The 27,882-nt window shown below is 40.6% G+C and overlaps 1 protein-coding gene across 4 annotated transcripts in view; it reads right to left on the minus strand.

Moving 5' to 3' along the window:
- Positions 1-27,882, minus strand: part of LOC140463166 (solute carrier family 12 member 5-like) — a 1,088,806-nt gene that overhangs the window by 9,253 nt on the left and 1,051,671 nt on the right. For 3 of the 4 annotated variants that reach the window (XM_072556936.1, XM_072556940.1, XM_072556938.1), the window contains exons 18-25: positions 15,907-16,102; positions 13,887-14,056; positions 9,707-9,838; positions 9,219-9,326; positions 7,281-7,403; positions 6,180-6,367; positions 5,974-5,988; positions 3,491-3,624 (exon numbers count right to left, since the gene is read on the minus strand). In XM_072556936.1, the coding sequence (XP_072413037.1) occupies positions 3,491-3,624; positions 5,974-5,988; positions 6,180-6,367; positions 7,281-7,403; positions 9,219-9,326; positions 9,707-9,838; positions 13,887-14,056; positions 15,907-16,102 (1,066 nt within the window). The remainder of the gene's footprint in view (positions 1-3,490; positions 3,625-5,973; positions 5,989-6,179; positions 6,368-7,280; positions 7,404-9,218; positions 9,327-9,706; positions 9,839-13,886; positions 14,057-15,906; positions 16,103-27,882) is intronic. The other variant, XM_072556937.1, reaches the window with a different exon arrangement.

Raw genomic sequence — 27,882 nt, forward strand, 5'->3', positions numbered from 1 at the left:
TCCAAGGATCAAGAGAATCAACGTTTCGGGCATGAGCCCTTCTTCAGGAAACAGGGCTCATACCCGAAACATCGATTCTCCTGCTCCTTGGATGCTGCCTGACCTGCTGCGCTTTTCCAGCAACACATACTCAGCTCTGAGCTCCAGCATCTGCAGTCCTCACTTTCTCCTAGATAGATTTGTTCAGACCAAACAGTGTTTTACTTGTTGTAGCTTTTTTATGACGCAAGTGTTTATGAGGGTAATGTTGTTGATAAGCTGCTCATGGACTTACAAAACATATGTGATCAAGTGCTGCACCACAAGCTGATGAGGAATGTTAGAGTTCCTGGAATTAAAGAGATAGTAGAAACATGGAAATGAGAGCGACTAAGTGACTGGAAATGGATGTTTCTTGGACTGGAGAGAGCTTTCTGGTGTAGTCTGTCAGTGCCCAGTGTTGGAACCCCTGCTCTTCCTAATTTGTATTTGTGACTGAAATCTTAATGTACAGAGCACAGTTTCAAAACTTGTGGCTGATATAAAACTTGGGAGCACTGATAACTGTGAGAAGGATAGTGTAGAAATTTTAAAAAAGAACAAACACATTGGTGGAAAGGGTAGACCAGAAGCAGATGAAAGTTAAGGAAGATAAGTATGAAGTGATTAATTTTGGTTGGAAGTATGCTGGAGAGACAATATAAAATAAAGCCTACAATTCTCAAGCAGGTACAGGTGTACCATATACCATTGAATATGACAGGACAGAATGATATGTGGCAGAACTGGTTGAGAGCATAGTTAATAAAACATGCAGAATCATATTCTTTATTAATACAGGAATAGAGTACAAAACTGAGATAGATATTGTTACATTGAAAGAACATCTGGTATTCAAAATCCTGAGGTATCTGGACAAAGTAGATAGTGTTATGATCGTGTTAAAATGGACTGTCAGTTTTTGATTTCTGTCCTCAGATTTTTCACTTCTGGAGTTGTTCACGGCCTAAAATGACCTTATTAAAAAAGTAAAAACATTACCTTAAGATAGCTGTAGTGATCACCTGACCACAGATTGAGCCAGTTCATGAAACCATCAACAAACAAGACCCAGTTTGACCAAATTTAAAATATCATCAAAATAACTGAAACTAGTCTTTCAGGTTTTTAGTCTCCTTTTTGATTTACACTTTTCTGGAAGCTTCATAGAGTAGGATGAAAATTGTCTGCCAATTATCCAGCATTAAAAAAAAGTGAAACCAGACACGCAAATACTCACATGAACTATATTTTGCCAACAGCATTTGTCAAGAGCAAAAACAAGAAAATGGATTTGTAACAGCAGAACTGGAAAGTTTACTCTTTCCCTGTCTCCCTTAGTGTTCAAAATGCTGGGCCAAGTGATAAAGTAAATTGGAGGACCATTCACTCAATGAGCACTTACATGTATCTATAGGTTTTACTGCTCGGAATACAAGAATCTATGAAACAACTACAGTTTCCGGTTAAAACCTAACACCTGAAGAACTCCAAGAGTTTTGTAAGCTGCCTATACTCATTCTTTCTTTTTGTACTAAACACTCTCCCTGTTTTAAACTTTATACTGATGTTTGTGTGTGTCTTTCATATCATGTGTTATTATTTTTTTGCGTGCTGATAAATAATCCCTCTTCCATTCACTGAGGAAAACCTTGCAATTGACTTCTTACTTTGGTACTTTGTATTAATTGAACAATAATTTAACTGCACTTTTAGAAAAGACTAAAAATCTTCACTGCAGTTAACAAAGCGGGTGGGAGATGGGGAATGGTTGGGGGAGCAGTGGTGCACTTTAAAGGATTCACTACCACCCCAGCTGGTCACAATACCAGTGAAATACTATTCCCTTTTATGGAAGGTTCAAGAACAAGAGGCTTTAGTTTTAAGGTAATTGACAAAAGAAGCAATGGCAAGATAAGGAGATCTTTTTATGAAGTAAGTGGTTAGGATCTGGAATGCACTGCCTGAGAGTGGAGGGGAGGAAGATTTACTTGAGGCATTCAAGATTGAATTTGATTATTAGCTGAAAAGTAAGAATGCACAGGACTATAGGAAGAAATTGAATGAGTGACATTTGATAAATTGTTCATTTAAAGACCCAGCACAGACATGATGGAATGAATGGCAATGTTCTGTGCTGTAATAATTCTACCAATCTATTTTGTCTATCAAGGATTTATAACATCAAGTATAAAACTAATGTAATAATTTGCTTTTTACTTTTGAGCCTAACACTTATGAGCACTCAGAGTACCCATTGCTGTTTCTTTTCTCACATCCCTACAAGCAAATGCATCTCTTAATTATATTAATTTAACTAATTGAGATAGCAGTTTCCACCTTGACTATACATCCCTTAAAAACTATCTTCATTTAAATTTGTATAGCACAACCACTTTCTTATGAGATTCCTTCCGGATATTTACTGTGACTGTTCTTGGTTTATTGGCAAATCCTGCAGTATTTTCACCGCAACCACAACTAGTTTGACAGCAAGCTTGCAGTATTTGTACTTCAGTCACTTCTAGTCTATTAGCAACCTCTGCAGCATTTTTGCTGTAATCATAATCAGGTTATTGCTAATTCCTTCAGTATTTTTACTGCGATCACAATTAGTTTACAGGAAATCCCTGAAGTATTTTTACTGTGATCACAATTAATTTATTAGGAAGTCCTGCAGTATTTTCCTGCAGTCACTTCTAGTTTATTAGTTTTCCCTGCATTATTTGTGCTGCAATCATGACTTGTTTATTGGAATGTCCTGTGATATTTGCGTTGTGCACACAGTGTATTATTTTCCCCTTCTCCTATATCAAATACAGACTAGTCAATCTCCTGTGACGTTTCACATAAATCAGATAATATTGTCATGCCCCAACCTACCCTCTGCCATTTTTATGCTGCTATTTCTCTGTCTTTCTGCATCCTTCATTGGATTTTTTTTTCTTTCCCATTCTCTTTCTATCTGCTTCAGTCCCCCAAACGTCTTACTGCTTCTCTTTTTTTTAATTGTCCCCTAGTTGGGTGGGAAGTATTGAGTGTTCCACTGCTTCTGGATGGGGACAAGAAGGAAGGATTCATTGGGGTGTGGGGTGGTTGATAAATCAAAGGGGTTTTTGAAATCAGTGGATGATAGTTTAATAGTCACCATTACTGGAACGAGTTTATATTCTAAATTTATGGTGGCATTTGAACCAGCGTCCCTCGGTCATTAGCAACAACCACAGAGAATACTGGAAAAACTCAGCAGGTTCGGCACCATCTGTAGAGACAGAATGTTTCGAGTATGTTTCAGAATGGAAGTTTCAGATTTCCAGCATCTGCAATATTTTGCTTTAATTCTTTAAAGTATTAGCCTGGCTCTCTGGATTGCTGATCCAGTAACACTGACACTAGGCTACCAAATCCTCCTCTATCTGAACTAATATGCCTTGACATTACATAATAGTTTCTGTCCCTTAGGAAAGGATACAATTTTCATCTCCATTCCGGTTTTTAGGAGGTCCTGGCATGTTCAGCAGGACCAGCTTTGCTTCTTGGGACTTTTTCACAATGACTTCATTCAGTTTGACTGCAGTGTGCATCCGTCGGACATTTGACTGATTTCTGATTGACAGAGAAAGCCAACAGCACTTGTAGTGTGAATCATTAAATTGCTGAAGTGAGGAGGAAATATTATGTTGCACAAAGAGGCATATCCACTGACATAAACTTGCACAGAGAGTTAAACGGGCAAGAAATTGCTATAGACGTTGCATATGCATTGCATTATAAGAAGATGGTTACCTTCTGTTAAAAAAGTGAAAGTAAACAAATAAATGCATCAATTTATTACAAGGCAGTGTAACAATTAACTTGTGTTATAACGAAAAGACAGCATCAAAATCAACAGGCTTAACATCCTCTGTCTGGTGCATGACTGCACTTTGACCAAAATAATGTATGTACTTCTTTATTAAACTATTGTACATAACTTACAAAATGGTGCAACAATTTGTTATCTCACTGCTCTGACCTCCATAGCTGCATATTTAAAGATAAAAATCTAAGCATGGGAGACAAAACTAATTTTAATATACAGCCTCCACCTTGCAATTGTTTTTCTTCAAGTATTTAGTCAAGTCCTTTTTAAAATGTTACTGTTTAATCGGCTTCTGTTACTCTTTCAGATAGAGTCATAGAGATTCACAGCACGTAAACAGACCCTTCAGCCCAACTCATTCATGCTGATCAGATATCCTATGTTAATCTAGTCCTATTTAGCACTTGGCCCATATCCCTCTAAACTCTTCCTATTCATATACCCATCCAGATGCCTTTTAAATGCTGTCATTGTGCCAGCCTCCATCACTTCCTCTGGCAGCTCATTCCATACATGCACCACTCTTTCTGTGGAAAAAGTTGCCCTTCTGTCCCTTTTAAATCTTTCCCCTCTCACGCTAAACCTATGCTTCTAGTTCTGGACCCATCACCCCAGGGAAAAGATGTTGTCTATTTACCTTATCCATGCCCCTCATGATTTATAAACCTCTATAAGATCACCTGTTAGCCTGAGGTTCCAGGGTGAACAGCCCCAGCCTATTCAACCTCTATCTATAGAAACCCCGGCAACATTCCTGTAAATCTTTTCTGAACCCTTTCAAGTTTCACAACATCCTTCCTATAGGAGGGAGATGAGAATTGCACTCAATATTCCAAAAGTGGCCTAACTAATGTCCTGCACAGCTGCAACATTATCTCCCAAACTCCTATACTCAATGCTCTGACCAATAAAGGAAAGCATACCAAGTAACACTGTCTTTGTAAATTTAATTTTCTTATATTGCTTTTGTTTCTGTAGCCAATTACCCTTCCAGAGCTCCAAGAATGACAAAAAAAAAATCAGTTTTGGACACGCCTTTGGGTTCTCATAAAATAAATCATTCAATAAAATATCTCAAGTGTATATTGCAACTGTGCCAATGGACTGTGAGAATTATTTTGATTACTGTCAAGACCAATTTATTTAAAAAGGAATTTGAACTACCAGTTAATAGCTAAATGGATGATACAAAATTTTATGTTTTAAACTATTTAACGGACAATTCAATTACAATCACAACTGACTAAACACTATTTTTGTTGGGATATTATTCTTTAAAATAGAATAGAATTTTTTGGCAGAACTGAGAAAGCCTGTTATTGGGTATACCTTACTCTGTTCTTTAAATATGCAATCAATTCTCCCGGAATCAATTCAAAATGCTTTTCTGTTCCCGAGGTTTTCCTGTTGATCTTTTCCTTTCCCAACTATAACTGTTTGTCAGGATGCAAGTTTTCCTGGAGAGTCATTTGAACTCCCCAAGAAACTCAGCTTTATATCTGAGCAGGGGTTCTCAGTCATTCTCCTTCAATGTGCACCATATGATCTTTCTGCCCATGGTTTCTCTCCCTCTCCTAGATCATGGAAGAATAATAAATCCTTAGCTCTCAAACTTGATTTCTATGTTAACATGAATCATATGAGTCTTATATCTAGGTAGGAATGCTGATTAACTATCCTTGAGAGTGTAATGTTCTTTCATTTTGGAACTGAATAGATAGTTTAATACACTACTTACAAACTAATATTCTGAATAGTTTTTGCAGTCTTTGGAGATGCTCAGTCTTTCCACTGTTAGCATAGTGGCTGCTGCCATTCTCTCCATGTGTAAACACCTTATACCTTTTCTCAGCAAAACAATCTTGGGCTTCTGGTAATCTCTTACAATCAAACCACCAAGGCTTGCTGTCAGGCAGACTTCAAACAGGTAACAAAACTGTCTTATTTTATGTTAAATTAAGGACATAGTTCCAAAACCAAGCAATGACACAAAACTCATAATTGTGACAAACATAATATCTTACAAGCAAGACATACAAACGCACCAAAGAGCTAAAATAAGGAATAAAGAGAAAGGAATAAACTTGACTTACAGATTCTCCCATTCACTGGCAGCATTAAGGGAGAAAATGACCAGTTCAAAAATTAAGTGAATGAAGGTCCCAACAACCACATAACAACATTGTACCAAAAGAAGTGCCCTCAGTCTGATCTTATTTACTATAGTGTAAAGAAAGTTTACATATTTAAGTAGCTATTTGCTCCCTTCCCTATGCTACTTTAGATGAAGCACACTCACGGTTTCATACTGAAAAGATCTCGGATTTCTTCTGGTGTGACTGGCCCTTTGTTTTTGTTTTTGTCTCCAGCTAATTTTTCTTTAGTCCAAGTCATGTGAACTTTCTCTCCGGGTGTGCTAACCTCCTCAGCAGGTGACTGAGAGGCGATCGACTGAGTAGAAGCTGCTTTGTCGTGAATCAACTGAACCTGAAAAAAGAGAAAATGAAGGGAATTGAACTGGAGCGAGAAATAGGTGAGGTGGCTTGGATCAAATTTTAACTGTACTGAACTTTTTCATCATGATGGAAACGTCAAATTTCACACACCTGAAGTTCTATGCAAAGCCCCATTATTACTTCAAAAATGGTGATTGCCTTCAAAAATGGTGATTAACCTCTTCCTTCAACCAATGCTGTCTTTGTGTTGAAGGCAATCACATCATGGGGTTTGATAGGGAATTATAGGATTTTGTATCTGAATGATATTGATAATATAAAGAGAAAAGGTTGAAGCTAATGATGTAACCCAAGGATTATTGATTTTTCCTTTATGGTGGTGAAGGCCTCAAATTAAGAATGGGCACATGGATTAGGGCTGATTCCCAAAGTGAAAACCATTCTGCCTGACCAGCAACAGTACACCCACTGTCAGAATCTTTGGAGGAAACTCCATCCAAGTCCCCAAGAGCACATTTTATTTCATCTTTCTGTGCTTCCGTCAAGAAATATGACAGTCATATGCCACCTTCTCTGAACACAGTAATGACTGCATCAATACTCCAGTTAAAAAAAAACTGTTAAGAACCCATCTGGGAAATCAAGAATGTTGCTCAATAAATCTAAGTCTCTACCACTCAATGATAGATTAAAATAATGTCTTCAACCAAGGTCAAAATCAGGAAGATGCAATGGAGGGAAAAGCACATGTGGGGTGGAGGGAGGGATATACTATTTAGATAAACAAATGAAAAATAAGAAATAATTGGAAGACCAATGGTTATACTGTATTGCTCAGCTCGTACAACAGTCTTGACCAAAACAAGCTATCTTGAGTGAAAATATTGAAGGCAGTAAACACTGATGTGCCCATTAGAGCCACAAATCAGCCATAATAATAATACCTCCTCCTCGGGTTTCTCAACTGCACCTCCTTCCTGCTCATCCTGGCTGCTCAAGCGTAGCTTGGCCTTCGCGGGATGTTTACGACGAATGGAACCGCGTGATTCATCTGTGATGCTTTGAATCTAAATAGTAAAAAATAGCAATAATGGTCAAGGCCCTCAGGAGCACTGAACTCTTTAGCTGGGCAGTGCAGTGACTGAGGGCTGTTCATGGAGACATTCATTTACTGATGGTTTTTTGCTGAGGTACGTAATAATTGTATTTTCCTTTCTGTTACTTCCTCTGCCATGTAACATCACTTGGGGAAACTGAGAGGAACACCCGACATATTAACAGGTCTGTGTCGAGCAACCATCAGCAAGATGATGCCCTGGGGGTACCAATGCTCATCGTGTTCCTTGTTTTAGTTCAATTTATCTCATTAATAAGATCAGGAGTGACAAAGAAGTAGCTGCAATGTAAACATAAAGGTAAACATCTTGTTATGTGTGTACTGAGTCATTTTCAAAGATGAGTTTTCTTGAACTCAAACTGTTGGCTTAAGGAAGTTTGCTCTCATGATTATTCTCAGTGTTAGGTAACTTGGTTATCTTTAAGAGATAAGCACAATAACATTTTGGAATTTCCTCTCTTGCTCTGATTATATATTTATCTTCTGCCTACATCCTGGTTCTGCTAAAATTAAAACTCATCATCATCTACCCTAAATCTTTCTCAGGATCTCAAAACTGGGATTCTCTCCTACATTTTGACAATAATTGTGTTTCAAAAATACTTAATCAGCTGATCTGCAGGCTGCATTGATTAGCTGTAAGAAATGCAGGGTTACAGGGGTTGAATAGAGGAGTGGGTCTGAGTGGGATGCTCTTCAGAGGATTGGGTGTGGACTCAATAGGCTGAATGGCCTGCTTCCACACTGTCGGGATTCAAAAAGAAAATCCAGGTGCAACAGCAAGTTATTTCTTGGCTTGCAGGTTTCGTTCACCATCACATTCTTCAACCTTTGTGACAGTTTATATTTTGGATTATGGATTTTGAAAAATAAGATGTTATAATTGATTACTATTACAAACGCCAGACACTGTGGGGAAGCAGACGTTTCTTAACCGCCTGCTTCTCTGTCTGTTATTGCATTATTTATAGAAAGTACAAAGGGGTGTTTCAATGCTGCTATAATCCAAGCAGGGAGGTATGCTGACCGGAAGTGTAGGTTAGAGTCAATAAAATTATGAATCTGTAGTCCTTAATCATTGACATATATACCCTGGGAATGTGGGCCAGATTGATGTGTATTCCCTACAATTTTTGATCATGAAGATAATTTTATCAGAAAATTGACACAATAAATTGATATTATTTACATAGTGTGTCAAGTGACAATGTTTGCAATTTATTCCGCCCAGACTAGAAACCGAACCTAGGATCTTCTGATCAGTTTGTGCAGTTGGTATGTTTGCCAAGTGATTGACTGTGTGGTTCTGATGTTAGACAGGATTCTTAGATTAGATTAGATTACTTTACAGTGTGGAAACAGGCCCTTCGGCCCAACAAGTCCACACCGATCCGCCGAAGCGCAACCCACCCATACCCCTACGTTTACCCCTTACTTAACACTACGGGCAATTTAGCATGGCCAATTCACCTGACCTGCACATCTTTGGACTGTGGGAGGAAACCGGAGCACCCGGAGGAAACCCACGCAGACACGGGGAGAATGTACAAACTCCACACAGCCAGTCGCCTGAGGCAGGAATTGAACCCGGGTCTCTGGCGCTGTGAGGCAGCAGTGCTATCCACTGTGCCACCATGCCACCCAAAATTCTTGTGAGCAAACAGGATCATTAGAAAATAAGTGTTGTGCGCAACATTTTAAGACTTTTTAATTCAAGGCAGGTCAGAACAAGCTTCCTCATAAAGCAAAATAAATGGTCCTCTACCTCACGCTCTCTCTCATTCTTTGTTAGATGCATTTCCTTTAGAATTTGTGACCGCTGCTCCATCATCAGTGTTCGCTCATAAGTGTAGGCTGAGATATCACTGTCATGCTACAAGGCAGAATAACATACACAATAAGAATCATTAGCACTTAAATTTATAATTTTAATATGCTGGGACTGATACATCAATGTTAATAGAGGGGTAGGCTACACAAATATCTCAAGTATCTATAAGATAAAACCTGGGGTTGTGGGAATGGGTTGCTACATAATCCATTTGCCTGATTCGCTTGAACTCAGTTAACTTCAGGTGAAGCTAAGGAAGGAATTTATGTGTCTCTAGTTGGTAGTACTTAGAGTGAATTCCTTTTTACACAGAGAAGCACATTAACCAAGAGTTTATGATTCTGTCCCCTTCTATTTTTGTACACTGGTACAAATATTTACTTATCTGCACTTTTCATCAGATTTTAGCACTGTTCTCGTACCATCTCGACAACTTCCACCTCAGCTACAATTCGCAGGTGGTAGAGAAACACTGTGAGGTCCTTCTTCATCTGGATGCTGTTATCTTCCAACTGAGCCACTGTGAAAATGCGCATTTTGCATTTTCTCCACACCTGTCAATCAAAGATGAGCCATGAAAGCAGTGACAAAAATACAGCTGTAATTTATAGCCAGTGAGGCTCACAGTTTACCAGAAGCTTTTCCCAGAGAATGGTCGATATCTAGGAATAGTTATTAGGTTGCATTTTCACTGAGGGGTTGATATGACATCTTAATGATGATTTCCAAAAATGGCATCAGACCTGGTGTGTATTTCCAGCATTCTAGATCTACATTGTGAAAATGGCATGCAAAGGTTGACTAAAATATGAAATGAAAGCATTACGTTAGAAGCAATTGCTCTAACTCGAACCAACTCACCTTAATCTAACCCTATTGTGGTGACCTGCTTTTGTTAGAGCTGGGTGAATTCCTGACATGCTGTCCTTTCTGGGATTTCTGAGTTGTGCTTGTAAACCTGCACCAGTCAACTATGCTCCCCTTCATATATTGATTGAGAATTTCCATTGAAGTGACCTTGACTGATTGCAAGAACACTGTAAGGAATTCCAGTGCAGATTGGAATCATTCTACTTATACAGAGAATAATTCAATGTGGTCTGGGCACCTGACATTTTATGGTGGGCAGGTAATCGATTTTCTGATTGCATGGGGCAGGTGGGCCGCTGAACTGCATTGGTACAGACTGGCGTTGATGACAAATTGCCACATATAAATTAAATGCCCTCCTGCTGATCTTACAAACTCCAAAACAGTGACGGCAGAGGGTACCAGTTGGCACACCCCTCATAGGTCCACTGTTACTGCAGAGTTTTGGGGCCACGATAATTTAATGTGTACATTTTGTCTCATTTGGGTGTTACGGTTGATGCTAAATGCTGAAGATCCCCTGTATATTGATTAATGACTGATTATAGACATTGTTTATTGTTGAACACCAAAATAGAGTGACTACTCATGGTGTATATAGGCTCAGGGTCTGATTTATAATATTTTCTAATCAACCCATTTAGAGATTACACACTTCTGGAGCAAGCAAGACTTAAACCTGGGCCTCCTGGCTCAGAGGTAGGGACTTACCACTGTGCTTTGCGTTATAATATTTCCTAATCAATCTGCTCAGAGATGTGATTATACCTCAGGAGTAGGTAGGACTTGAACCTAGATCTCCTGTCTCAGAAGTAAGGAGTGTCTTGCAAGATCCACCTGGGTCAGTGTTTTTGTTTCCTTTTTTTTCTTATATCCAGAAGTGTTATTGCACACCACCGAATGGTTTTCCCGCTACAAAAACATTGTGACTTTTTATTTGTTTATAACTAGCCTCCACTACCAGTAAAACACTCATGTAGCCAATTGGATATTTGCAAGCAAAGGCCATGGCAGGCTGAATATGCTTTATTTTCTAATCAGCCTGATCAGAGATATTATTACACATCTCTGGAGCAGGTGGGACATAAACCTAGGTTTAAAGGCAGTGACACAACAACCCCCTGGAAAGAAACTGAAGCTGTTTATGATGAGCCAATACCTTCACCACGGAATGCAGCCGATTGAATAACTTCTAAATAGACTCCATGCCATTGTGGATATTTTCTAACCAATTTGTTCAGAGATGTGAAGCAGGTAGGATTGGAACCCAGGCCTCCTGGTCCAGAGGCAGGGATCATACACTGCACCACAAGAGCCCTAAGTCTGTTTTTACAAGTATCTGGAAGTGTTATCACACTGAGGCAAATGACTTTCCCACTAATAAATCACAGTGACTTTTTAAAAATCTACTAACCAGCACTTACGCAGCCAGTTAGAAGTGTCCAATGCAAAGTCCATTAGGGGCAATACGATCCATCAAAAGTAAGGTAGTGGGGGGTGTTAGGGAGAGAAGAAAGGGGCTAGATCAAAATGGAGCTGGAGGTGAAAATAAAGCACTGTATCCCCCGAGGTGCCCACCTCTCTCTTAAGGCATCAGATACATTAACGGTCATCATATGCTCCCATTCCAATGACACTCAACACACGCATAACAGTGGAAGAGGGGCAGAGAGCAAGCAGAGACAACCCCCTCCACAGCCCACTGCCTGGACCTGCTTATAGTCAGAATGACTAAGCCCAGGAACAGACCCACGTGGAAGTCCTCCAATCTGATCCACACCCCTTGGTATCTGATGCCCAAACATAAGAGCTTGGGCAAAAGCGAGGACTGCAGATGTTGGAAACCAGAGCTTAGATCAGAGTGGTGCTGGAAAAGCACAGCAGTTCAGGCAGCATCCGAGGAGCAGGAAAATCGATGTTTCAGGCAAAAGCCCTTCATCAAGAATAGAGGCAGGAAACCTCCAGGGTGGAGAGATAAATGGGAGGGGGGTGGGGGGTGGGGCTGGGGAGGATGTAGCAAAGAGTACATGGTTGAAGAGCTTCAGGGCAGAGGAAATGACCTGGGGGTTGCAGTGAGACAGAGACTCACTGAGATTCTTGTGGAGAGAGGAGGAGAACTTTTTCAAGGTAGGCATCCTTGCCAGAGGATTCACAGTAAGGTTAAAATCAACTGGGCAAAAGTGACTGAAATGTAACCAAAAACACAACTGGGTCTGTTTTTATTTTAATCTGGAAGTGCTCTTACACATAATTAATGACTTTTCCACCACCAAATCACCGTGACATTTTTCTTTGTTCTTAATTGTTAACTGCCACCACTAAGTCACCCATGTAGTCAGTTAGACAATTTTATACAAAAGTCATCAAGATCTGCTTTGTTTCATGTCCAGAAGTGCTATCACACACAATTGAATCTCCTTCCCAATACCAAATCACTGTGGGTTCTTTTTTTGCTTTATTTTGACTGTTAATTATTATCACTCACATAGCCGATTAGAAGTTAATATGCAAAACGCATTCGGATCAATGCAACCCATCAAAAGTGAGGGGGGAGGGCTAGGGAGCGTGGGAAGGAGCTAAATCAAAAATGGAGTTGGAGGATAAAATAAAGCATTGTATCATCTGTGACGTGTACCTCTCTCGAAAAGCAATGAGAGCATTAATGCACACCTCGTGCCCTCTCTCCAATGACCCCAGACACAAACATAACTGAAAGAGGGATAGGAAGTAGGCAGAGGTGAGCCCCTCTACAGCTTGCTACATGCACATGCTTATAGCCAGCCTAGCCTTGGACAAGGTTCAGGCGAGGAGTCCTAGTTGGGCAGCCATTGTCTGTTAACAAGAAAAACTGATAGTCAACAAACTCCCCCAGGAGATTAATTAATGATTCTCCATTGGCCTTATAACAGTTATCACAATCACTGTGCAGGCTGCTCTGAAATACAAGTGGGAATTTGAACTCATGGTAATTTGATGTGCCTGCATTTAGCATCACAGTTGATTAACCTCAGGTTTGTCATGATGGGTCAAACTGCATTTATTATATTTAAAACTTCAAAAAATCAGAATATTATTCCTTGTGTAATGATTGTTTAACATAGAAGAATTTAATTGTAAGGATGCTAGACAAACAAACAATTCTGTTTAAAACATCTGCTTAAGATAACCAATGGCACAGACTCGTTATCGCTTTCATTAATTATTTTCTGACCTTCAGAACATTGAGACAGGTAACATCAAACCGAGGCCAGAACTTGGGCGATCACAACAAAAGGAGCTGGTCTAATTAAGTTGGCAACGACACAACACCTGGAGCAAGTCTACCTGCAGTCCTGTACCTGGTGCATACGTTGTCCTGTACCAACTATATCAGCGATCATGTATCTCATGTACATGCCATCCTGTACCTAACATACTTGCAGTTCTGTGCCTGCTGCTCCTGTTGCACTGTACCCTGTATATATGCCTCCCTGAACCTCGTACACTGCTATTGTATCTACAGCTCTTTCATATATGTTGCTCCGTGCCCGACGTGCATGTAGTACCACTGCTTCCATTAATTTGAAAGATTTCAATGTGGCCTATTGATTGTAATTCTGCTGTTAGCATCACTTCTGCACCTAAAATAAATTGTACCATACAGGCACGTACAAAGGGGAACTAACATGAATACAGCAATATTCTACTTTGGTGCTCTATAATGATTACCCTTAACAAAATATTTTCACATACCTTATGCTGCCTGAGGAGGAAAGGCAGGAGCATCAGCATTCCTCCATCATGGACTATCCACCAGACATCAATGTAACCCTCAGAATACCTCTCCTGGTTCGATGGAAATGCAGTGATGTTCTTCGCCACCAGGAGAGCCAAGCGACCTGCTGTTGTTTCTCGAACCACTTCTACAAAATCAAGGTTACAACAGTGACTGGTTGCTGTACTACGGCACAGTTTCTACATTTGTACACTTATCCACTGTCTCTTGGAATCATATTATTATTTTCATTAACCATTCTGGAAATATAACAAAATGGTTGAGTGGATTCAGAGAAACGTGTGGAGCTAAGGCAGCTAAGTGAATCTGATGTTCGAATTAATCTTGACGCAACTGAACAGGGTTGGAGGCTTGGGGTTCTGATATTGCTTATTTCCAATTCTGCACTTTTGAAAGATTTTAAATGTTCTCAAGGAATGCCTTAGATCTGATTTCACATATAAGACCCCTTAAGTATCTCTCAAATTCTAAATCACGCGTTAGGTTATGTTTAAGTAATAGGCAGCAAAGCTACAACAGAAAGAGGTTAATTCACATAAAAGTTAATGTTCAAGAGCATCGTCTCAACTAGAGCAATATCAAATAACTGTACTTTGGAGATCTAAAACAGAAATTGTCAGCGAAACTCAGCAGGTCTGGCAGCATCTGTGGGAAGAAAGCAGTGCCAATGTTCATGTTTGGTGATTCTTTCCCAAAACTGTTAATAGCTGGGAAAAACTAATATTGGTGCTGAAGCTGAGGTTATGGAGGGGTTGGAGGTGTGGAGTGGTGAGGGGATAGGTACAGGTTGAGCCTACAGAGGAGGAAGTAAACAAGGAGATTATGGATAGCAAGTTAGGACAGAAGAAAAATTGATTAAGATGGAGAAAATGGGTGAGCTTTATGCAACCCATATAATGTGATATTGGGCCTAGGAATGGAGGAGCATGGGTGACTGTGTTAAAAACAACCCATGTTATAATGGTAATGGGTGTGGGGGTAGGGTAGAAAGCATGGGAGGTGGAATCAACCTCTAAAGGTATTAAACTCTACTGAATTTGCTGTTCACAATGTGGTCTCCTCCACTCCGGTTTGCAGAACACCTACGTTCCGACAGCAAAAATGACCTCGAGTTTCCAGTTGCCTGCCACTTCAACAGACCACCGTGTTCTCTGACCAACCTTTCTATCGCAGAGCTACTGCAATGTTCCAGTGAACCTCAGTGCAAGCTCAAAAAACAGCATCTCATTTTCCGCTTGGGGGTACTGCAAACTCCAGATCTTAACCACAGTGTTTCACAACCTCTTGTGCAATCCCAGGCATTTCCATTCTTTTCACTAGGTATTGTATGAGACTTCCCTTTTTCTCTCTCCTATTAGAGAATTTATTACAGTGTTGGAATTGTTACCAACTGTATTTCTTCCAATGCTAACATTATGCCTGCACTGTTTTATTCTACTGTTGCATAGGATGATTTGACAGTAAGAGGCAGATTTAAAATCAAGTGACCTTGTATATAAAGCCTCGATTTCACACTTAAATAAAAGCAAAACACTCGGGATACTGGAATCTGAAATACAAAACATAGGATGCTGGAGAAACTCAGCAGGCCTGACAGTATCGCTGGAGAGAGAAACAGAGTTAATGCTTTGAGTGCAAGGATTCTTGTTTGGAACAGAAGAAGAGTCACATTAGATTCAAGACGTTAACTATGTTTCTGACTTCATTGATGTTGCCAAACTTCCTTTGTTTTTCCAGCATATTCTGTTTTAACTTCTATTGGGTATTATCAGCCAGGAATTGTTGACAAATTGAGTCCCAACTGTACGTTCAACGGGTTTCAAGGAAGTTGACACTAATGTTCCTCTACCTCTGTTTCTTTTGAATTCATTTTCACTTTGGTTTCTGTGCTTTTATTTCTAAATATGTTTTATAATCTTATGCAGAATGCATGGACAATCACTCAGGAATCCTATGGTTTTACAGAATTACACATACCAATTATATTTTTCCATGTTCTTGGATCGTCAGATTGCCTCCAGGCTCTTGGCCAGCCCATCAGTACAGTGTTGTGCTGCATTCCTCCCAGACCACATGACTGAATGAGATGAGACATGCCATCACGCAGGTTGGATGATACAACGGCTTGACAGAACCCTTTCACCTTTTCCACTTCCATGAGACGTTTGACAGACTGCCCAGAAAGACATGGAGAGTGTGAAGCAGAAAGTACAAGGAATAGGAAGAAGACGGATTGACAAAAAACAACATTTGGAAGGCTGTTTGCGAGAGCACACGACAAGTTAACAATGCAGAGGATTAGGTTGAAACAAGTATTTATAGCTCTTACTTTAAAAAACATCCATCCCATAGGCTGGTCTGAGCTTAGTTTGTAGATAGTTGTGTATTGCCAAGAGACCCTATTGCCAGCTCATTAGATTATGGTAACTAACGGTAAATTCTGGATCAGTACATTTGATATGTGTCTTAACACCCTTGCTATGGGAGTTTGGTTGCAGGAAGGGCAGAGGGATCCTGTCTTCTTCCTGCCTGTGCCCAGATTCAATGCATGGTGTGAAGGTTTGTGGGCAACCTTCACCTCTCCACCAATCAAAGTTCTTTCATAGGCAATTAATGTTCACCGAAGGATCACATTCCATTGACCTTGGTAATTACAGCAGCAGTAGGCAAGTAATTCACCATGAGGGAAGGCCTAAAAAGCCAAGCCTGCTGGAGTTTCTTGTGGGTTTCCAGAAAGCGGTCCATTTCTGATAAGTAACGGATCAAAGGACTCAGCTTTGCTGAGAGCCACACATGTGCTGTTGCTGCTGGCGATCTGCCTCCACCAGACTATCCCCCCAAACTCCTCCCCAGCTGAATCCCTCACTCACCTGTGGCCTGGGCCCCTCTGCAATCCTGAGGTTCTAGTGAGTGCACTATTGGCAGCAGCTAGCACTCCCCCGGTGGTGCTGCTGAGCAAGAAGAGCTGCCAACCACTGGCACCTGGCACTTCTAATGCTGAGGAAAGTCCACCAAGACCCAGTTCAGAGTCTAATTAGACAGGCTTTGAGCAACTGGTGGTGGGTTACTCACCACTGAATTCCGAGAAACTGATCTACCTTTGTAGCCACTTTATGTATAAGGCCAGTCCAGTTTAGGTTCTGGTCAACTGGATTTGATTTGATTTGATTTATTTTTGTCGCAGGTGCTGAGATACAGTGAAAAGTATTGTATTGCATGCTGATCAGACAAGTCATATATTCCATAAGTACATCAGGGTAATAGAACAGAATGCAGTATACAGTGTTACAGCTACAGAGAAGGTGCAGAGAAAGATCAACTCTAATATATGAGGGGTCTGTTCATAAGACTGATAGGCAGGGAAGAAGCTGTTCTCAAATTTGTTGGTACATGTTTTCCAACTTTTGAATTTTCTGCCCAATGGAAGAGGGTGGAAGAAAGTATAATCTTAGATTATTTTCATTGCTTTCCTGAGGCAGCAGGAATAGACGGAATCAGTGGAAGGAAGGCTAGTTTTTGTGATGAACTGAGCTCCATTCACAACTCTAATTTCTTGTGGTCTTGGGCAGAACAGTTGCCATACTAAGCTGTGGTTGTTTTCTAATAATTGATAAAAATTGGTAAGAATCACCATAGACGTGCTGAATCTCCTTAGCCTTCTGACGAAGTAGAGGCACTTTTGTGTTTTCTCGATTGTAGCGTCAATGTGGATGGACCAGGATAGATTGTTGGTGGTATTTATTCCTGGGAACTTGAAGCTTTCGACCACCTCCACCTCAGCACCATTGATACAGACAAGGGTGTGTCCTCCACTCCGCTTCCTGAAGCTGATGACCAACTCCCTCCTTTTACTGACATTGAGGGAGAGATAGTTGTCTTTACACTATGCCACTAAGCTGTCTATCTCTGTCCTATACTCTGTCTCATCATTTGTAAATGGAGTTAGAGCTGAATATGGCCAAACAGTTGTGACAGTTTAAGGAGTATAGTGCGGGGCTGAGTACATCACCTTGCGGGGCACCCATGTTAAGTACGATTGTAAAGGATGGGTTGTCATCTATCCTTACTGATTGCAGTCTCGGGATCAGGAAACTGAGGACCCAATTGCAAAGTCCCCGGTCTCGGAGTTTGGAGATGAGTTTTATTGGAATCATCATATTGAAGGCGGTGATAAAGTCAATAAATAGGAGTCTGACTTTGGTGTCTTTCTTATCCAAATGTTCAAGGGATGAGTGCAGAGCAAGGATATGATGTCTGCTATGAACCGATTGTGACAGGAGGTGAATTATAGCAGATCAAGGTAATCTGGGAGGCTGGAGTTCATGTATGCCATTACTAACCTCTTGAAATACTTCATAATGATGGGTGTCAGAGTCACTGGGCTGTAGTTGCCTCATTCCTTTGGCACCAGGATGATTGTGATCTTCTTGAAACCTCACATTGTAGTAAGGAGTGGTTAAAGATATCTGCAAATACTCCTACCAGCTGATCCATCCAGGATGTGGGTGTATGGCCATGGAACCCATCTGGGTCTGTCACTTTCCAATAATAATCATCAGCATGTTGATAGCATAGGATCCAGTGATGCCATTGAATGCCAAAAGGTGATAGTTAATTTCTGTCTTGTTGGAGATGGTTATTGCCTGGTACTTGTGAAAAGTAAATGTTACTTGCTATGTATCATCCTAAGCTCAAGTATTGCTCAGGTGTTGCTGCATTTGGATACAGACTGCGTAAATCTCTGAGGAGTTAATGTCACTGAGCATCACGCAATCATCAGAAACAGCCCTACTGCTGACCTTAAGATGGAGGGGAGATTAATGCTGAAGTAAGTGAAGATGATTAGAACTGGCACACCACTCTAAGGAATTACTGCAGAGATGCTGTGGGACTGAGATGATTGACATCCAACAACCACAAACACCTTCCTTTGTGCTAGGTATGACTTCCAACACTGAGAGTTGGTGATGGAGGGAGTTGATACTTGAGAGGGTAAAATTGATTTCTTTGCCCTGGATGGTGACTACCTTCTTGAATGTTGTTGAAGCTGCACCCATCCAGCCAAGTGGGGACTCCATCACATGCCTTACTTTTGCTTTGTAGATGGTGGACTGGCACTGAGGACTCAGGAAATGAATTACTCGAAGCAGTATTCCTCACCTCTGACTTGCTCTTGTAGTCACTGTATTTATATGGCAAATCCATCTGTGTTTCTTGTCAGTGGTAAAAGATATTGATTGAGGAGTATTCAGTGATAGTAACATCACTGAATGCCAGAGGCAATGGTTAGATTGTATCATTGGAAATGGCCATTGCCACTTTTCAGCACATGCCTGGATATTGTTCAGATTTTGTAGCATTTGCACATGGACCGCTTCAGTACCTGAGGAGCGGCAAATGGCACTGAACATTGTGCAATCATCAGTGAATATCCCCGCTTCTAACCTTAGGATGGAAGGAAAGTCAGCAACTGAAGATATTTGGGCCTAGGACACTGCTTTGAGGAACTCCTGCAGAAATGTCCTCAAGTTGAGATGACTGACCTCCAACAACCATATACATCTTCCTTTGTGCCAGGTATAACTCTAACCAGTAGAGAGTTTGCCCCTGTTACCCATTGATTCCAGTTTTGCTAGGGCTCCTTCCATCAAGTGCAGACTTGATATCTCACCTCATCTCTGGAATTCAGCTCTTTTGTCCACATTTGAACCAAGGCTGTAATGAGAGAAGAAGCTGAGTGGCCATAGCAGAACTCAAACTGGATTATTGCTGAGCAGCTTGACATTATTATTGATGACATCTTCCATCACTTGATTGAGAATAGGTTGATGGGGCAGTAATTCGCTGGGTTGGATTTGTCCTGCTTCTTTTGTGAATGGGACATACCTGGACCATTTCCCACAATAACTCGGTAGGTGCCAGTGTTGTAGCTGTATTGGCATAACCTGGACTCCACCATGAGGATGGAGATATTTGTGGAGCCTCCAATAGTGAATTGCTTAATTGTTCACTACCACTCATAACAAAACATGGCTGCACTGCAAAACATTAACTTGATTTACTGGCTGGGGGATTGCTTTAATACAGATGGAAGTTTTACAGCCCTGAATGACTTGGGAGATAACGAGTTGGCAGAATATGGTGAGATCAGAAAAATTAAATTTTCATCATAAGAAAAAATCATCTGATTTTGAACCTTAAATTTTAATGTCTAGATGAGAATCTCCTTCGTGAATAGCAAGAGACTTATTGGCATGCATTAACATATTATTAATGACCTTGCCTCATTTATAGGCAGTTTGTTCTTTTCCCACATAATGGAGAAAAATGAGATGTTAGAAGTTAGGAGATTTGAAGTTCATTTATTCTGTTTCTGTCTCTCAGAAAGCCTGATGGACAGACTGTGTTAGTTACCTTTTAATGATCATTGAATCTAAATGGATTCAGAGGGCTTTATGGCCATGGTGATCGGTTATAGGGCTGGGTTATGCTACCACCCCTGAATGTGTATCTTTGTCATGGGGTGGAATATGATGAAATATGATGGATAGCCTGCTCGTCCAGCTCTGAATTGATCGTAGAATTATACAACATGGAAACAGACCCTTCGATCCAACCAGTCAATGCAGACCATAATCCCAAACTAAACTAGTCCCACCTGCCTGTGCTTGGCCCTTATCCCTCTAAAGATTTCTTATTCATAAACTTCCCTAAGTATCTTTTAAACATTGTAACTGTACCTGCATCCACCATTTCCTCTGGAAATTCATTTCACACACAAACCATCTTTCTGTGTAAAAGAAATTACTTTTTTAAATCTTTCTCTTCTCACCTTAAGAATATTTCCCAGAAATCCCCCACCCGAGGGAAAAGACATCGACCATTCATTTTTGCTATATTCCTCATTATTATATAAAACTCTATAAGGTAATCTCTCAACCTCTTAAGCACCAGTGGAAAAAGTCCCAGTCTATCTAGACTCTCCTTAATACTCAAACTCTCCTGGTAATCTCCTCTGAACCCTCTCCATCTTAATAATATCCTTCCTATAACATGGAGACCAGAACTGGACACAGTGCTCCAGAAGAAGTGCTGCAGTATTCAAAGTGGGTAAGGTATCTGCCAGGCTTTTCAACCTTAAGTCTATTGAGGCCTTAGGGGAAAATTATCACCTGGTTATCAATATTGTGTTAAAACTGTAAGTATCTACAACTTATTGATTGCAAATTGATTTTGAACTTTTTCCTAACATTTCATTAAAATATTTGGTTCTAGTTTCTTCATTGTTCCCTGTTCTAAGTAATGGAGGCAAAAATGGAGAAAACAGTTGTATTAAGGTGTTAAAAAGCCAGGGTTATAAAGTTTGCAATGGTTAGGATCAGTAGGCACATTCTTTACACATAAAAGCATGACAGCTGGCTAAAAGGGCCTGCAGTTCAGCAAAGTGCCATCTTACATATGCTGTGTATTCAACTCAGGCACATGCAGTCAGAATTATCACCACATTATCTAATTGCACAAAAGGCCTTGAATTTGATATTTACAGTTCTGCATAAGTTTGCTGACATTCAGCTCTGCTGTGTAGGCAGGAAGCTCTGTAACATCTTGACTCCATAAATTAGCAGATGGTTTCCATGGCCTTTGTCCCCTCTACTGCATCTCTATGTTGTCTGCGTGCTAATTATTCATCAGTTTAATAAATTAATGTAATGACTGAATTGATGTAACTGAATTCCTATCCAGTTGAGAAATACGTTTTGCTATGGCCTTGATTTTAATATTTAAGCCTGTTGTGTAAATATTTATTTATGGATTAATTTTTTTTGTACATTGTACTTCCGTATATAAATAGATCAACTTTACATAGTGCTGTCAAATATTATGGAAGTAGGGTTAAAATGTACTTATATTCCCCTATTATCAGTGGTCAGGAGTGAGGGTACGTGAATGGGTTATTGTCACAATGTTGGTCTTTTTACAAGATTACTATTCCCTTGAGTGTTTTCCAGAGAGGGGTAATTGGAAAGGCTCCAACTAGGCTGGGTTTCAAAGGTTTATTGTGGCCCCTTTTGTTTACACCTAACAGATAATGCCTTCGGCCTAGGGCTTTCATGTCTTAAAAGAAAACTGGTATGATCAAAGTGGAGTGGCCAGCTAGCTGTGTAGCTAGCCTTCGTTTAGATTAGAGTTTTGGATTCAGTTCAACAGCAGTGTGTGTGAAGAAGGGCTGATGGGGCAAGTCCAGCTGGGTACTCTCTCTCTAAATTCAAGCCTGTAACCCCTGGTTTGTCTCATTTTTACTCTTTGTGCTAAGGGATGTGTTTATTGGGACTGTTGCAAAGATCTTTGGATAAGCATCATTAAGTTAGGATATTCTGTTGGGTTTTGGCTAGGATAAGTTACCTGGTATTCTATTTTCTGTTCTTTGTGTTTCATTCTGTAATTTTGTGAATAAATACTGTTTGTTTAAAACTTGGCAGTTGGATCAGCTAATTCACTCTGGGAATATCCACTAAACACTTGCCGAAAACAAATAGCAAAGTTATGGTCTGGGCTACCTGCTTAAAAATGTTTTGAGGGGTCAGGCCTGATCCATAACAGACTAGGTGCTCTTTTGCCGTATTTAAACAATGAATGGTAGGTGTTAGTGTCTTTTATTTTGGGTGTTGATTTGGTTGGTTTAAACTGTGCTGGGATAGCAATAGCTATTTCAGTCACCAAGGAGGTTCTGGAGATGGAAGAAGTGACATTGGGGGTTTTACAAAAGGCAAATAAGATCAAGCTGAGGGAATTAGTAGATAAGCTGGAGCTGAAGTTACCTTCTAACATGAGGAAAGATGAGATATAGCAGCAGTGGTAGCTCAACATTTAAATTTGCACCATTGGGATCTGTAGAGATAGCTCAACTTCAAATGAAAATGAAAAAGATTCAGTTAGAAGCAGAAATGAAATGATTTGAGTTACGATTAAAATCAGAGCAGGGAGAGAAAGAACCAAGGGCTATAGCAGAAGAGAAAGAGAGAGAGTTTGAACTTTAGAAAATTACATTTAGAAAGTAACGTCAGCTTAAAAGACTGGAGATAAAGGCCAAGAGTAGGCTTGGTGAGGAAGAGAGTGAGGATGAGCAAGCCCCTGGTAGTCAAAAGCCTAGTGAGAAACTGTTAAAGTATGTTTAAGCATTGCTCAAATCTGATGGGAAGGATATGGAACCCTTTTTCATTTGGAAAAGTGGCTAAAAAAATGCAGTGGCCAGTGACCATGTAGGTTTTGTTGATCCAAATCAAACTTGTAGGTAGAGATAGTGAAGTGCTTGCATTACTATCAGAGGAGGCATCTGGTGAGTATGAGGAGGTGAAGAATAGCGTGTATGAGCTTGTACCAGAAGCCTATAGACAATGTTTCAGGAATCTAAGGAGGGACCCTGGTCACGCAGAAATTGAGTTTGAAAGAATCGAGAAAAGTAATTTTGATGGATGGATAAGAGCTTTAAGAAAAGAGCAAATTTATGATGCTCTTAGTCGACCATTATTTTGGAGGAGTTCAAAAATTCACTGCCTGAAGTGGTGAGAACTCATGGAGAAGAGCAGAGAGTTAAAACAGCAAGGTTAGCAGCTGAAGTGGCTGATGATTGAGAGTTGGTCCATAAAACATGGTTTGGCTTCCAGAATCCATTTCAGTCCATGAGGGATAGAAACTGGGGCAAAGAGAAATCTTCACGTGGAAAGGGAAAAGTAGATCTTGGTGAAGATCATAAGGAGAACTTACTGCAGGGTAAAAAGGAAACCCTGAAGGGGACAAAAGAAGGTAAAGTTCTCCAGTGTTTTCATTGCAATAAAGTAGGCCACATGAAATCACAGTGTTGGTGGGCTAGGAAAAAGCCAGATGTAGGAAAACAGGACCAGTCTGGGAGTTTTGTTGGAATAGTAACAGAAAGCACAGTGGAAGCTAGAAAGCTGCATCAGAGTGTACAAGCTGATCGGAGGTTGGTTAAGGAGGAAGTAAAATTGGTTGGTAAAATTCTAGAATCCATCATTAAGGATGAGGTTTCTAAATTCTTAGAAGAGCAGAGTCTGATTAGAACAAGTCAACATGGATTTAGTAAGGGGAGGTCGTGCCTGACAAACCTGTTGGTATTCTTTGAAGAGGTGACAAGTAGGTTAGACCAGGGAAACCCAGTGGATGTGGTCTATCTAGACTTCCAAAAGGCCTTTGATAAGGTGCCACACGGGAGGCTGCTGAGCAAGGTGAGGGCCCATGGTGTTCGAGGTAAGCTACTGGGATGGATTGAGGATTGGCTGTCTGACAGAAGGCAGAGAGTTGGGATAAAAGGTTCTTTTTCAGAATGGCAGCTGGTGACGAGCAGTGTCCCGCAGGGTTCAGTGTTGGGGCCACAGCTGTTCGCATTATATATTAATGATCTGGATGAAGGGACTGGGGGCATTCTAGCGAAGTTTGCAGATGATACGAAGTTAGGTGGACAGGTAGGTAGTACTGAGGAAGTGGGAAGGCTGCAGAAGGATCTAGACAGTTTGGGAGAGTGGTCCAGGAAATGGCTGATGGAATTCAACGTGAACAAATGCGAGGTCTTGCACTTTGGAAAAAAGAATAAAAGCACAGACTACTTTCTAAAAGGTGAGAAAATTCGTAAAGCCAAAGTACAAAGGGATCTGGGAGTGCTAGTCGAGGATTCTCTAAATGTCAACATGCAGGTTGAGTCTGTGATTAAGAAAGCGAATGCAATGTTGTCACTTATCTCAAGACGGTTGGAATATAGAAGCACTGTTGTGCTACTGAGACTTTATAAAGCTCTGGTTAGGCCCCATTTGGAGTACTGTGTCCAGTTTTGGTCCCCACACCTCAGGAAGGACATACTGGCATTGGAACGTGTCCAGCGGAGATTCACACGGATGATCCCTGGAATGGTAGGTCTAACATATGAGGAACGGCCGAGGATCCTGGGTTTGTATTCATTGGAGTTTAGAAGATTAAGGGGAGACTTAATAGAGACGTACAAGATAATACATGGCTTGGAAAGGGTGGACGCTAGGAAATTGTTTCCGTTAGGTGAGGAGACTAGGACCCGTGGACACAGCCTTAGAATTAGAGGGGGTCAATTCAGAACAGAAATGCAGAGACATTTCTTCAGCCAGAGAGTGGTGGGCCTGTGGAATTCATTGCCACAGAGTGCAGTGGAGGCCGGGACGCTAAATGTCTTCAAGGCAGAGATTGATAGATTCTTGTTGTCTCGAGGAATTAAGGGCTACGGGGAGAATGCGGGTAAGTGGGGTTGAAATGCCCATCAGCCATGATTGAATGGTGGAGTGGACTCGATGGGCCGAATGGCCTTACTTCCACTCCTATGTCTTATGGTCTTATGGTCTTATGAAGTGCTGATCTGCTTCGAAAATATACCTGCAAAGGTAAAGTTTATTCGCGTAGGCCAGGAGTAACAGGTAAAGAGATTAAATATTAAGGGACACAGGATCTTCTCAGTCTGTGATGTTGAAGGATGAGGAGATACGTACTCTTGAAGGACTACTGCCAGAAAAGGTACTGGTAATGGGAATTGATGGTGAGACAAAAAGTGCTCAATTACGTAAAGTGAGGCTAGAGAGTCCAGAGAAGAATGGAGAATTTGTGGTAGGAGAACTGGACAAACTCTCAAGTTCAGGAATACAATTTGCCTTGCAAATGATATAGCCAATTCACCAGTAGCTGTGCTGCCTGACGTGGTTGAAAAGCCATTGGAGACTCAGGCAACTGAAGCAATGTATGGTTTTCACCCTGGAATCAGGGAAGTACTGTAATGAGGTCACAGAGTCACCAGTTGAAACAGGAGAGATCAAAGGATACAGATAAGGAAGCTGAAATGGCAGTAGGAGAGACTATCGATCAGATAGTTGAGACAAAAACCAGAGCAAATTGAAAGGAAATTGAGTGAGGTGAATTACTTGATAGGGAATCCATACAGGAAGAAATCTCACCGAATGTGGTATGTGAATATGCTCAAAAGGTATTTTGACAGGGAAGGAAAGCAGGAGGAGAAGGTATTAATGATTACAGCACAGAAGGAAGAACCAAGTTCAGAGAAATCTGAATTGAACATTCCTCAAATTAAATTGGACAACGAGGAAGTTGTCAAAAATTGGGATAAATTATTGAATCACTTTGCTGAGAAAAATCAAAATGACCTGAAAGAGTTAATGCTATCATATGGGGAGAAATAAACTGGGAAGTACTGTGATGTAAATATAGGAGATGCTGCCTGTGAGGCATAACCCTCTAAAGTTGGCACAGATTCAAAAGGAGATTGAACGCATGTTCGAAGACAACATAATTGAGATGAGTTACAGTGACTGGAGCTCACCCATAGTTATAGTGCCAAAGCCAGATGTTACCCAACGGTTATGTGTGGACTATCAGAAAGTCAATGTAGTTTCAAAGACTGATGCATTTTCAATTGCGCGGTTGGAAGATCGTGTTGAAAAGGTGGGACAAGCAACTTATATTTCTAAGTTGGACTTGCTCAGAGCCTACTGGCATGTACCTCTGTCAGAAAGAGCAGAGGCAATTTCAGCTTTCGGAATGCCAAATGGACTGTTTCAGTTTACGGTCATGCCATTTGGTATGAAAAATGCTCCAGCCACATTTCAAAGACTAACCAATAAGGTCATTGCTGGATTACCCAACTGTGTGGTGTACATCGATGACCTGATGATTTTTACTGACTCATGGAAGGAACATTTACAACATTTATTGGACTTGTTCGATTGACTTCACAAGGCTGGCTTGGTGATAAAACTACAGCCCAAGTCACCTTCCTGTGCCATGTTATTGGACACCGACAAATGGCCTCACAGGAAGCAAAAGCAAAAGTAATTAGAAAATTTCCCATACCATCGACAAAAACAGCAGTACTACAGTTCCTGGGATTGAGTGAATTCTATCGAAAGTTTGTGCCAAACTTTAGCAGCGTGGCTGCTCCGGTTACTGAATTGCTAAAAAAGAGCAAAAGGTTTCAGTGGATAGTGGACTGTCAGAAGGTGTTTGACAGCCTGAAGACTGTCTTAACCGCTATCCCAGTATTAGCCACACCTCGTTATGCAAAGGCTTTCGAGGTAGCTATTGATGTGAGTGATGTGGGTGTCGGTGCTGTGCTCCTGGAGGAAGACAACAAGAAGATAGAAAGACCTATCAGGTATTTCTCCAGGAAGTTGAATGTTCATCAGCAGAAATATTTGACAGTTGAGAAAAAGACTTTGAACTTGGTGTTCGCATTACAACATTTCAGTGCTCATATTACCAGCAATGTATCTGAGATAATCATATACACAGATCATAACCCATTGAAATTTGTGGAGAAACGTTAGGACAAAAACGTCAGACTGTTTAGATAGAGCCTGTTGTTACAGCCATTCGATTTGAAAGTTGTGCATGTGGCAGATCAAGAAAATATGAGTGACGATGCATTATCGAGACTCGAATGCGAGATGGAGGCATTCAATGGTGGGAATGCCACAGACTAAATCTTAATGTAGTTGCGCATGTTTTCATGTTTATAGTCAGTGAATGTATATGAATGTTTTAAGATACAAAATGCTATTTTTTGGGGTTTTGAAAAATGCAGCCATCTGTGGATATCGATGGTTCTTTTTTTTAAGGGGCGGTGGTATCACAATGTTGGTCTTTTCACAAGGTTACTATACCCTTGAGTTGTTTCCAGAGAGGGGTAATTGGCCAGACTCCAATTAGGCTGGGTTTGAAAAATTTATTGGGGCCCTTTTTGTCTACCGCTAACAGATAATGCCTCCGGCCTAAGACTTTCATGTCTTAAAAAAAGGGAAGTGGCCAGCTAACTGTATAGCTAGCCTTCATTTAGATTAGAGTTTTGGATTCAGTTCAGCAGCTGAAAGGTTGTTGGGGCAAGTCCAGCTGGGTACTCTCTCTCTCTCT

This window comes from Chiloscyllium punctatum, chromosome 37 (genome assembly GCF_047496795.1).
Source record: "Chiloscyllium punctatum isolate Juve2018m chromosome 37, sChiPun1.3, whole genome shotgun sequence".
Classification (NCBI taxonomy): domain Eukaryota; kingdom Metazoa; phylum Chordata; class Chondrichthyes; order Orectolobiformes; family Hemiscylliidae; genus Chiloscyllium; species Chiloscyllium punctatum.